This window comes from Abrus precatorius, unplaced genomic scaffold, assembly GCF_003935025.1.
Source record: "Abrus precatorius isolate BTA unplaced genomic scaffold, Abrus_2018 Scaffold9, whole genome shotgun sequence".
Lineage (NCBI taxonomy): Eukaryota > Viridiplantae > Streptophyta > Magnoliopsida > Fabales > Fabaceae > Abrus > Abrus precatorius.
In genome coordinates, this window is record NW_020874439.1 from 33179111 (window position 1) to 33192161 (window position 13051).

At 33.0% G+C, this 13051-nt stretch overlaps 2 protein-coding genes across 4 annotated transcripts; both read right to left on the reverse strand.

The window, feature by feature from the left end:
- Nucleotides 1-1347: 1347 nt before the first annotated feature.
- On the reverse strand, nucleotides 1348-5968 carry LOC113849113 (E3 ubiquitin-protein ligase SDIR1). Of its 3 annotated transcripts, XM_027478746.1 has the most exons (10): nucleotides 5700-5968; nucleotides 5540-5586; nucleotides 4589-4757; nucleotides 4425-4479; nucleotides 4263-4315; nucleotides 3931-4159; nucleotides 3652-3765; nucleotides 3088-3134; nucleotides 2395-2520; nucleotides 1508-1804 (listed from the first exon to the last, which is right to left on the reverse strand). In XM_027478746.1, exons 3-10 carry the CDS (start codon nucleotides 4664-4666, stop codon nucleotides 1685-1687), a joined length of 822 nt encoding a protein of 273 aa, XP_027334547.1. In that variant the 5' UTR covers nucleotides 4667-4757; nucleotides 5540-5586; nucleotides 5700-5968; the 3' UTR covers nucleotides 1508-1684. The 3 variants fall into 3 exon arrangements, with proteins under 3 accessions (XP_027334549.1, XP_027334547.1, XP_027334548.1); XM_027478748.1 differs by lacking the exon at nucleotides 5540-5586 and having other exon boundaries at nucleotides 1348-1804; nucleotides 3088-3130; nucleotides 3651-3765; XM_027478747.1 differs by lacking the exon at nucleotides 5540-5586 and having other exon boundaries at nucleotides 5799-5968.
- Nucleotides 5969-7604: 1636 nt separating this feature from the next.
- LOC113851268 (aspartic proteinase PCS1-like) lies at nucleotides 7605-9245 on the reverse strand. The gene has a single exon (XM_027481734.1). The coding sequence runs from the start codon at nucleotides 8940-8942 to the stop codon at nucleotides 7605-7607; it is 1338 nt and encodes a 445-aa protein (XP_027337535.1). The 5' UTR covers nucleotides 8943-9245.
- Between the last annotated feature and the right edge of the window lie 3806 nt (nucleotides 9246-13051).

The following is a 13051-nucleotide window of genomic DNA, read 5'->3' on the forward strand; positions in this document are numbered from 1 at the left end:
TTGTCTAATTATAAAGACACGCTAATTGGTCCAATCCAATTAGAGCCATGCTCTACCTTTTCAACGTGGGGTTGTTGAAAGTAGAGATGTAGTTGAAGTGCGTGGTGAGGTGAGGTTTGATTCTTTACCTAACTTTTGAAATATATTGTCATTTATCAACGCTATAAAATATCGTCAGCATATATTTACAAGCAATGCTTTGATAATTTCCACTGTGATAGTTATGGTTCACAATAGTTCATTTGTATGTTTTTGCTTTAATTTATTTTTAAACATTTTTTGTATTTATTATTTAAGAGAGCTTTTGGGAAAAATAATTATTTCTAAAAAAAATAACGTTTCCAAACACGGGTCTTGGTCAAAAGCCAGTTTTGATCTCCCCCCCCCCCCCCCCTCTCCTGGTGGTGGGGCAATCCATATATGACAGTGGGAAACTTGCTGGTACGGAAAATTACTTGCCCTTTCATTTGTTAACTTTAAAATTTTGTCAATAGTAGAAAAATATAAAAATCTTATATTTATCTTGTGAGTTCAACATGTGAAAATTGAAGTTCGTTTCAAGTTTGATTCATTTAACAAATGTGTGAAAATTTTTGAACCACTTTACAACCAAAACTTGAATAAAATGCTTGTTTTTTTTTATCATATTTTCTATTCAAAATTGCAATCTCACCTCCTGAGTGACCTACACAATAAAAATCAGTGTTGATTATCATAGTGAAACTTTAATAACTTTATAATATAATATAAAAAAGATTTTGTTAATCCACAAATAAAAAAATTTTATAAAAAAAATATAGTTAATGTATTAAAATTATAAAAATATAATAAATACTTTTATTTCTAATAAAATTTTATTATTATTAGCTATATATTTTCAGCCCTAAAGATTGAATTTAACAAAACCCTATAAAAAATGCTTGACTGGACTCACTTGTATTTCTAAGTTACTTCTTTACAAGAATTGCAAGCAAATTCATAAATTGACTGGACTCATTTCATTAAAAGCTTCCACGGGTGACTAACGAAAGCATAATGACCAGGAGAATCATTTGAGTTAACCAAAATCAAAGGTGTTTTGATTCATACTAATCAATATTTATAAAACTTGGCTCGACTGGCCAATTGAACGGATGACTCGGTCAGATAATTAGTCCGAATAACTTAAGAAAATTGCTATATTCTTTAATAAATCTCGTACTTTATAAGGTATGCATTAAAGAATAAATATATATTTATCTTAAAAACATAAAAAGTCATTTAATAGCTTTTATTTCATAATTAACAAAATTCGTTAGACATACAAAATAGAATTTAAAATTATACTTTGAGAACACTAATATTCCAACCAGTAACTTGTTAATAACACTATATAACTACAACCCAATCCCACCCAGATACGTGCACACATGAGAGAGAGTGAGAACTTCGTAGGGACAGAAAAAAAAAATTGTACATGCCATTTGGTTATGCACTGAATCCCAAGAAAATGTAAGTTTAATGGGAAACAAAATGTATAACTTGTATGGTTGTTACAGGGTATCCTGCTGTTCTTCAGATCCCTATGTCAGGGTAATTACACGAATACTAGTCATGAGCTACTATCTTTGATACATGACGAGACTAAGTTACAGTTGTAGTAGATTATAATCACACGTCCATAAATAAAAATTAGACGACGTATTCAAACCATGTCCGCGATGTCATTATGTCCATTGTCATTCCACCCAGATCCAGCTCGAAACTTACATACAGGGCATGTCCCTTGTTGCCGCAGCCAGGGGTCGATGCAACTAGCGTGAAACTTCAAAACACACAAAATTAAAAGCATAAACAAGGAGTCAGTATTATTCATGAGATACATATTTTAATAGAAAATACGAATCATGATTTGAGTTTACTTCAGAATTACCTGACTTCTTAAGAGAATAGTCGATAATTGTTTATTAACATGCACGCACAGATATTTACTTCCCCAAAAACCGAAATGTTATGGTTTACTATGATTTGAAAATAACATCAAAATACTAAAAAATTGTTTTTAACATTATCAGTGCTTCTTCTATGGATACACAACGCAAATCGCTCAAGATCATTATGGAATGTACAGAAACAGAAACAACTGTTCTCAAAAACAAAGGCAATGCCAGCAATAACCTACATATCCAATATTCAACTGTAGCTGGAATTTGACAGGATTTGAAACACACTTAGTGGCACAAAAATGGGGATTAAAGCCTGACATTTAGAAGCCCGTTCTTCCTTCTTATAAGTTCAAAGGTGACTGTAATGTTTCTAATTCCTTCTATATATTAGTGACTCATATGACTAATAGCAAAGATGAACTAAGACAGTTAATCATCAAACAAAAATAAAACAGAAACTACCGGATACCTGATGCAAGCAGGGTAAGCTACGCAGTACATCGCCAACATTAACTTGCTCCAAGCAAACACTGCAGGTGAGCTCATCATCAGAGGCTTTCATACTCCCAACGGAAGTTGAATTATCTTGCTTCTTCTGCTACAAAATGAAATAAAATATGTAAACCTATCACACCACACAAACTGCTCATAAAATGAAAAGTTTATAATTTGACAGTAAGGAAATATTAACAATGTAGATCAACAATCAACTTTTTTCTCACTAAGTCAAGTCTGCTACATAGATCAAACAGTGCTATTTAATGTTCTACTGTGTGAATCATGTTTATAGAAATATTGTTTACTTACAATGCAGGTGCTCTATATTCGTATGATTCTTTTGTCAATTAACTCCCCCAAGAGACGCGAATTGAATATATGCACAATGGTGGATAAAAGTGATGTGATGATATTTAAGAAAATAATACATCAGTATTGACTATTTCAAAGTCCTCAACCAAGATAAAAGTGTTCTCTGTGCGTGTGTGTGTGTGTATCAGTGAAGTTCAAGCACTATCAGGACTTCCTCATACTGTCCGGACTAGAAAACATGAGGAAGAAATGCACCCAAGGAATCAGTCAAGTTCTCACGAGATGCAATGTAATTCACTTGTTTAGGTAAAACGGATGGAGCAAAAAATAAGGCCAAGAATGTCCACAATACCTCAGCAGAACTGGAAGATGCTGCTTGTTGCATTGAGGAGCTACTGCAGTAAGCAAAAGAAGCTTGTCAAATAATCCACACTACATTTTATTTAGAATATATATAGACTCCATGAAATTTGCAAACAAAGAAGTAATAAAGAAAGTATAGTTTAAGGCTTCATTTGTCATATCAAATGGTCACACATTGTAATAATAAACATCCCCCAAAGGTACCAAAATTTGTCTTAAATAACTTGGCAGTCCCAATCTGTATTTCCATGTCATCAATCGATATATCAATCAAAATCAAAGCTATCTAAATTTCTTTATATAATATTTACTCTTTAACCCATAAATGTTAAATCCTTGACATTTGATTGATGACAAGACAATAGTGAGTAGTAATTTTTGCCACATCATTTTTTACATTAATTTTACTGAGTTTTGGTACATCTAGCAATATTATACATACAGAGGAGTTAGGGGGGGTTAAACAGAAAATTGTTAGAGATAAGCGTTGTTAGTTTAAAAGCATCCATTTAAAAGGTAAGGATATAACAGATGATCTGATTGTTTACTTGCCTTTGGGGACCAGAAACCTTGTATTTGTGCACAGGAAGAGCATTTATCTCTTCCTCAGTCATGGAAGGTGCAGTAGAAACATTATCTGAATCCAGAGCTCTTAAAGTTTCATAATCTGAAATTGGAAAGAAAATTCTGTCCATGAATATATTATATGACACATCTAAAGAAACTAAAGCACAAGCATTAATTACAGTAGAATTTGTTTTCAGAAAGTTCTAAAAAATCTCACAAGTAGCAAAGTAGGAATTTATATCATGAAATGAAAAGAACTACTGACCTAGATCATCAAACTCCCGATCAAGAAGTGCAAGCTGAAGTCTAAGACCCTGCAGACGCCCTCGGCTCGCGAGAGCTATGGATGGTGGCATATGCAACCTCAGTTCCGTGTGGCCAAGAAGGCCACTGGCTGCCGCTGCATGAGCTTGGGCCTGTGCTTGAAGCTGTTGACATGTTGCATACATTCTCAACATTGTTGCCATCAAGAAAACACCAAGCACCAGCCAGAGCTACAAATAGAAATAAGACCATACAAATCACTTAAATAAATTAAAATGACATTATTTTTATAACAAAACTTGTATGCCTAGTTTACACACTATAAGACCCTACCAGAAAATTTGGGGACATCTGGTGAGAGTTCAGTATCATGAATAACAGGAGAACTGAAACATATTAGCAGTAAGTTGTAAATGGGACATTAATGATAATAAAAAGAGGAAAAAGAAATGCATAAAAAATGATAAAACAAACATAGCTTGAGAACATGAATACCTGTCACGAGAAAAGTGAGCGAATTGGAATTACTAGGACGTGCTGCATGAACACGCTGAAGAAAAAATGGGAATTAGTTAATGTTGTTTAATAAACCGATACAAAAATTCAGCTATGCCAAAACATTTATGCCGATGCAGGTAACTGATACAAAAAGTACATACCAATGCTCGCCTCTCAGGCATAAATCCTGGAAACCCATTTTCTATATCTGCTCTTGTTCCTCGAAAAACAAAACTCATGGCTCTATTATAAATTTGAAAAGTTGAATTAAAACTTCACAGTTTTGACTAGAGACTAGATCAAAATCAACAATTAAGACCTTTCAATATCCTGAAAAATCAAATAAAATTGTAGTCAATAAACAAGAAATCAATTACCAATAAGTGCTTGCGCGTGAAGTTCAATAGGACACAGATAGAAGACAAAATGGAAAAATTCCAAGAATACCAAAAAAATTACATCAACAGACTTTATCCAACATACCACATTCTAAGCCCACCAGGATCATCCCTATCATCGCCCAATACTCAAAAATATCATAATTTATCCCGAATATCATTATAAAATAAGATTACCACAAAAGAGGAATAAAGAGTTAAATTCGGGTCTACCTTAACAATAAATAACTAGCCTAAAAATGGTAACTCAAACATTTCAAATTGTTTCACACTCACATAGAAGATGATCATAAAATGTGTATCTGTTATTTTGTTCATTGAGTGCAGGCAGCATTCATGAAAATTTACGGTCCCTAACGTTTAGCACAACAGTTATAAAAAATGAAAAGAAAAAAGATTTGACCCTGTTTTAGACAACAGAATAAGATTCGTTAATGCTAATATTCAAGTTAATTTTCCTTGACAAAATGAAGACACTCGTCCATCTACATAACAACTACCATGCCATCCACCAGCTCCAATCAACGATAACATGAATCGACAGAATCAAACAACTGGCTGCCACTAATCCATTTTCCTAATAAACACACCAAACTCCAGAACCACGGTGCCAAATCACTTCAAATCAAGAATTAAGACAATCACACAATTTACAAGATTCAAAAGGCGATGCACAAATCAAGATAACAGCACCGGTCAAGAATTCACCACAACCGTTCATTTCATGATCATCACATCGTAGCATCAAATGACCGCAGATCCTCCACAAAATCAAAAAACAAAAATCCAAGCACAATCCCGAGACCGTTTCGGTTATGAAGATCGAAATCGGCGAAAACTACCAAAGGATCGAGAATGAGAGAGAGACGCTTACCGAAAGAGCGAGGAACAAAGCTGAATCTGATTGAGGTTGTGATCGGAAACAGCGATTGAGTTTTCGATCACAAAGTAAACGCGGAATTGGATCTTTTACCTCTGGATTGGATTCGAGGTTGAAGATCACGAGACCAAAATCGGTGAAATAGTTTTCTTTTTCTCTTTTTTTTCTTTTATTTTCCCCTTTTGATTTTCGTTAAACAAATGATGTGTGGTGTGTAGTAATCCCGTTCGTCCCGTTCTTCGTAAATGCCCTCGTTTCGTTAATAACAGTGTACCTCTAAAAATAATAAATACTCTTAAATTAATATTAAATATTTGTAAAATATGGGGGGAAAGTGATTTGATTTTACTTTGACAAATCTTAATTTATTTTTATGATTAAAATATACCTAATTGAATATCTATTCTTATTAGAATTAGACGACTCGATCAAATTGATCTTACCCAAACAATGCTTTGAATGTATCCATAGGTAATTTTTTACAGACTTTTGAATATACTATGAATTAATATTTTCAAAAAATAATTTAGTAATTTTGTAAATAACGTAAATATGTTTTTCACAGTAATTCATTACTGTTATTTATCCAAACACGGAAGGTGTTCTATTTAGAATTTGATTTAAATTTGGAATTTTGTTTTTTAAATTTGATTTAAAAATTATTATTTAAATTTGAATTTTTTAAGAGTTACACTTTAAATTCTTATTTTATTTATTAAAAATTTATTTATTAATTTAATATCATGATGCTTTTTTTTTTTGCTAATCAATAGGGCTATACAGTCTAAAAAAACTTAACTAAGACTAGAAATATAAATGTCTAAAGGGTTTAAACTCAATAAAGAGAACAAACAAGAAGGACTTTTATCAAAGAAATAAAGAATTTTTGCAGAATCTAAGTCAATTTTAACAAGAACATCAACACTTTTATTTCTATCTTTAAGATATGTCTTAATCTAATAAAAGAAATTCTCTTTAAAGTATTCCTAACGACAGTAGTCAAAGAAAAAAAAAAGGTGGTTATAATTTTGAATATCACGATTCTTTTGAATAATTACTTCAATTAAATATTTATCTAACAAGCTTTTCATATATAAAAACTTATGATATTAGAAGTGTGTGAAGGAGTTTATAAAAATGATTTATATAAATTTTATTTATTTATTTATTTAAAGATATTTTTAATATAATTCATTAAAATAAATTATTTAATTTATTTAATTAATCAGCATGTTAATCAAAATTATATAATTTATTATACAGACCTTGTGAGACAATATTGATGTCAATGGATTAAAGAAGTGAGAAGGCGAAAAATAAGAAATAAACTGTGATGATTGTATGTTTGAACCAAACACTTGAAATTTTTAGAAATATAACTTACATTTTGAGCAAGTCCCAAAATCAACCAAACCTTGATTAGATAAACAATGTTTTTAATAATCCAAGAGAATTCCTGATAAAAATCCCTGGCAACTAGTAAAAGGCTGAATTCTTAAAATTGCATATCATTTTGCAAGCAAGATTCAGCTTAATTTAAACGTGGTTTATTCAGTGAATTGAAAAAAACTCTAAAAACAAAACAAGTAATTATTTACGAAAAGTAAGCTAATGGATATGAAGGTCTTGTTAAGTATTGTAACACCATTATTTACTCTCTAGCACTAGTTCTCTACACTCTTGACTGGACTTACCTGTACAAATTGACCTACAAGAGAACCAACCCATCAATAAAATATCATAATCACATGACACATCACCAAATTAGCTGTGACCCTACCAACTAGTCAATAAAATTTAAGAACAAAACTGAACCTATAAGTTGCTCTCCACCAAGCATAAGGGGTAGGTCCCAACAGATAAATAATACCCAAATGGAACCATGATACACATATAACTCTAAAAAGGACCCAAACCTAGTCGTTGACTAGCAAGTTCACACTTAGTGTCAGCAAATCCAACTCTAGAGTTGACCAAATCAAACTCCATCCACACGTTCTGCTGTTGATGATGCCCAATAACATATGCCTCTATTCCCAACAAGTCTGAGTTCCCAAACGTGAAACAATACACACTATTACTACCGCCCTTTGCCACGTCATCCACCCGATATAACAACCTCTCACCGGAAACACTCATCTCCGCCCCATCAAACACCAACGTCACCGCCGGTAACGCCGGGAGACCCGACTTCACCCGAAAACACAAATCCATCGCTCCCTGAAACACGAAATTCGGATCCTCCAAAAGGGTCAGCACCCCTTTCGTTTGTGCCGCGAACTCGTTCCTCAAAGCGGTGTAAACCGGTCCGAGAAGAAACGTGAACTGGGTACCCGAATCCACCATGGTTTGACCCGCACCTGTATGATCAGGCGCGAAAATCGACTTAGGTACCTGTAGTTGTTTTGACCCGACCCGAATTCCCTCCAGCCGGACCGTGTATGCGACCCGGTCGAAGTAGGGTAATGGGGTGTTGATTTTGACGAGTGGCGTGTACTTCAAGGGTCCAACCCATGAGAACGTGGCGTCGCCGAAGAGCAACACGCCGGAGGAGTCGTGGCCGGAGATGCAGTACGAGAATTTGGGAAGGCCCATTTGGGTCACGAACGAGAGTGACCCGCGGTTCAGGCCCATTAACCCGGTTGTTTTGGAGTCCTCGTTGGTATTGGAGCTAAACCCGGAATCCATGCATCCGAATATGGTTCCGGGTTGACCCGACCCACCGATGAAGAATGTGTCGGCGGCGAGGTTGCCTTCGATGGAGGTGGCGTCGGCGTAGGAGACGGTGGCATGGCAGAGTTTCCTCGGGTCACAAGAAACGGGTATGGAGAAATCCCGGGTCCGGGTTTTGCAAACGGGTGAGGTGCATGGTGTGGGGGTGTATGAGGAAGAAAGGAGTGGGTTGAAAATGGGGTTGTTTAAATTTGGGAACTTTTTGCAGTGTAGCCATGAGAGTTCACTCCCTGTGTCGAGGACCATGGTAACGCTTTGTGGGGGCGACCCTACGGTTAGTGAAACTGTTAAGGTTACGTTGTGATGGAAAGAGAGCCTACGTGAAGAAGGCCTTTGAACCGAGACATAGCCATGTGGGAGTGTCTGGGTTTTTAAAGGCAAAACGAGGAGATTTTGTGGGGAAGATGAGAGAGAAGAGGCCCTTGTCTGGATTTGGAGGAGAATAATGAGAAGGGTAATTGTAAGAGAAGGAAGAAGCAGAATAAGGGGGGAGAAGAAGGCCATGTTTGATTGTGCTGTGGTGTGTGGTGTTATTGGTGAGTTCAGGTTTGGTTTGCTTTCAACTTGAGCTTTCAAATTTTAATTGAAATTAGAAGGTAAGAGAAAGGGTGTGTCCTTGTTGTATTGTCCTGTGATATAATGAAGAAGTCAGAGTGTGGTGGGGAAGTGTGAGTATTACCATCTCTAAATTCTTATATATATATATATATAGCTGGATTGAACTTGAACCATGTCATGGCATGCGTGGAGAAGTGTATGACTTTGTTTTCTGGCCGTCTTCAAAATAAGTGGACTATATATCAACTTTTACGGTAATGTTTGTTTGCTTTTATATATAGGATTTGACTGCATAATTGTTTGATTATTTTCACACTCATTTTCTTATTCCATATTAAAAATTGTGCATTTCATTTTTGCATTTATAGTATTATTCTTGGGCGGAAAGTACATTCATTGTATGGTCTTAACTCTTAAATCTACTCGTATATATATATACATATACATATACATATATATATATATATATATATATATGGCACTGAAGCTTGATTGATTCCAATAACGCCATGATTAATTTGAAAGGTAAGCTAACAAAAACGAAGACAAAGTCTGATGCTGCCAACGCTTTCTTTAGAAAAAAGGTTTCTATCTAGAAGGTATAAGCATAGACATAAAGTACTGAATTTTAAGAAAAACAGGAAAAAAAAAGGCTATGTTGTGAGGGTAATGAGCTGGCCTGTTTATTTTTTCTTGACCCTTAAAAATTAGTGAGTTTGAATGTAGATTGAGACACATACTTGCCTAAATATACTATTAAATAATGATTTAAAATGTAGATAGCCACTCTAATTTTAAACATGGTGATCTGTGAGAGAAGTTAGAGAACACTAGCGGCCAAGCTGACTAATGTTCTATAATTTCAGTCAAATCAATATAAAATAAAAAGTTTCAACTTGATTTGGACTCTACCTTTTGATTAGATATAAGAAATATATGTTTTAAGTAAGATTTGATTGTATAGTTGTCTCCAGTAATAAACTATTAAGTTAAAGTTGATTGAATCGAGAAAAATATTAAATTGAATTTCGTTTATTAGTAGCCTCGACATGTGAGATTAACACGGCAGAGTTTTCACTAAGCAGACCTGGTTAGTGATAAATTAATCACGACAACAGCTTTTAACCTTTTCAAGACTTCAGAAGAGTAAAATTTCTGTACATTCATTATAGAGGTAAGATTTGTAGCGAAAATAATGGCAATATGAGTTCTGTTTCATTCTTTTCTTTCCCATAAAAGTGTCGTAGAATCATACTCTATAGATAAGAGTTGCCTTTAAAAAAACTTCACTTTTTTTTCTTTCCAAAAAATGATATTAGCTTACTTTAAATTTTTTAACTAATGGTTTAAGAATTTTGTTAACATATTTTCAGCAAAAATTATGATAATTAAGACCGACTTACATTCAAATGTGACTTCAATTTTGTCTTTTTGGGCGGAGGGAGCTTTTCGTGAAATATAATCATGTCTAATACTTGCTTAGTCAATTTCACATCACATTTAAGTTTTTTCTCCTTCCCTCTAATAATTGGTGTCTTTATACTTAAAATAGATTAGACTTAATTCACTTCTAAAAAAATAACTAAAAGGAAAATTATTATCCAAACTTTAAACATTTTATTCTTAATTAATAAGATAAAATGTCTTGATACTTTTACGTCAGAAGTTGAATATTTACGGGTGCACGCGTGAGTATACAAATAAGCAAGAAATTAATATGAGTTGTTGAATTAAAAAATATTAAACTTATTTTAGTTTTTATTTTACGAAATCATACAATTGGGTTGTTCTCCTAGACGTTTTTTCTTCCTCTAAATTCTCTCTGAATTAACCTACTTAAGTTTAAATTTGTTGCAGCTAACAATTTGGTAGCCAATTTGTAGTAGGATGTATTGCATGATCATTCTAAACTTCTCTTGGTTCACCTCAAGCTACTTCTCCTCAGTAAATGATTATGCGAATGGTGTAATATAATTAAAAGTTAATGAATATTTAACATAATTACTGTTGTTGCGTAAAATTAATTATTTTTATTTATATACTTGAAATAATTAAATATTTAATAGTATCTGCTTTACCATTTATAAAGAATTATGTTTTATCTGTTGTATTTATTTCTATTTCTTTACTATATAACGTAGGAGTATAAAACTAACTTAAGAAAAGGATAAGTAAATCATATTATGAAACAATTTTTATAAAATTTATTAAAACTCGCCCTGATTGAAGGGACAAAAATCCAAAATTGTCATTACCATAAAAAATATTGGTCATTTGTTCCATTCAAAATTAGCATCGTGGCCAAACTACACGCCATTGAGTGATAATTTCTTGTCCGTTTTACTTATCCAAGTCCCTTACAGCTTCCTTAAGACTAAGATTGGACCATATATAAAAACAATCAAATTTCAATTAGAGCAGCATCAGCTTCATTCTTTCCTTTGAAAATTGCACATAATGACACACCGCTGTCATACGGGTGTCATAAAAGAATCAAATTGAGAGAAATTTCAATGCTATCTAATTTGTTTTTCTGGCAACATGGGCCAAGGATTTGGTGTTAGTACCCTAATGACCCTATATGCCTTTAAATTAAAAACGATAGAAAACTACCTTTCCTTTTAATTATTGGTCAACTGATAATTGGGTCTGTCTTGCATTTTAATTATTTCATAGGAGAAAATTAGTGATGCATTTCCCACTTGAAATTTCCATAAACTCTATTAACTAGGAATACATGTTAAATAGTTAATTCCTAGCAAACGTACTGTTAAATTTGCTTTAGAAGAAAGAACTAAAATGGATTTGGTGTGATTTCTCAATCAGGTAAACTGTGTGTAGAGAGAGTGACGCAAGTTGATTCTTAGCAATCCCAATGGGTTTTAATTAATTCCTTAAATGGTTAATTGATGTTCTTCTCCTTTTGAAGATGTTAGTTCAAAAGGTGGCATGCTTATATATATAAAACTTGCTACTACCTACCGGTCCTTCCCAGTTCCAATTCATGAATTATTAAGCTCTATGATTGGCTAAGTAATCTCAACACTTTTATGTATTAGTTATAACCAATTTAATTTGATCTATATTAGAATTTAAAATATTATAAAAACTACAATAAACTTGGTATAGATGCTATGAACAAAATGTTTTTTTTCTACTCTCTCTTACAATTCAATCCCTCCACGAGTTTGCAGCCAGCTAGAGTATCCAGAATGAAGATTCTAACCTTATTATAATACTAACTCTAGCTTTCTCCCCTCATAAGCCTTAGGGTACTTTGCCCTACATTGATATCTAGCAAATTTATTAATCGAACTTTACTTCAATAAACATTTATATATAATATACATGACACTACCTTAATCTTATAATTATACGAGGTTAGTAGAAATTATTAATTAGATTATCCATCCAAACTCAAACTCATATATAACATTAGAGATTATTTATCAAAATAGATTATAGATTGAGAAGTAAATAAATGATAAACCACTGGATTCACCCTGCAAATCCTTGAAATATTTGAGTGTAACATGATCTTTTTGTACATATGAAAGCTAAATTAGCATAAACACACACACATAGAGAAGCTGAGTCGATAAGGAGCCAACAAAATTATCACCTTCAATAATAAACAAAATAATAACGAAGACTACTATACTGATATTGTTCTTTGTGAACTATCTTCAATAAGAACGGCTAAAAAAAGTGTTGCCAACAATTCCCACTATACAAATTGGAAAAGAGGTTGAAAAATATACAGTATTCATCATTGTCGCTAATTATTTTGTCATTTAACAGAGAAATCTGAAAAAAAAAATCGCACGATAAAGTTGTAATATTGACCATTGAAAATTTAACAAAATAAATTTCAACAAATTTAATGTTTGGCATATGTTATTTAAGTTCGACTATTAATATTAATATTTAATTATAACTTTATATTTTACTTTATAAAATGTATCCATTCTTTTGATAAAGTTTCTTGAACTGTACCCCAACCCTTACAGAAAAGGTGCAGCGAATGAGTTAAAAGTGAGGAAACGAAATAAAAT

Coding starts and splice junctions, on each gene's coding strand:
- LOC113851268 (XM_027481734.1), bottom strand. CDS start 8,942: ATGGCCTTCTTCTCCCCCCTTATTCTGCTTCTTCCTTCTCTTACAATT.
- LOC113849113 (XM_027478747.1), bottom strand. CDS start 4,666: ATGAGTTTTGTTTTTCGAGGAACAAGAGCAGATATAGAAAATGGGTTT. Junction 3,766..3,930: donor TCGGGAGTTTGATGATCTAG/GTCAGTAGTTCT, acceptor TTCCAATTTCAG/ATTATGAAACTTTAAGAGCT. Junction 2,521..3,087: donor CATCTTCCAGTTCTGCTGAG/GTATTGTGGACA, acceptor ATTTTGTAGCAG/AAGAAGCAAGATAATTCAAC.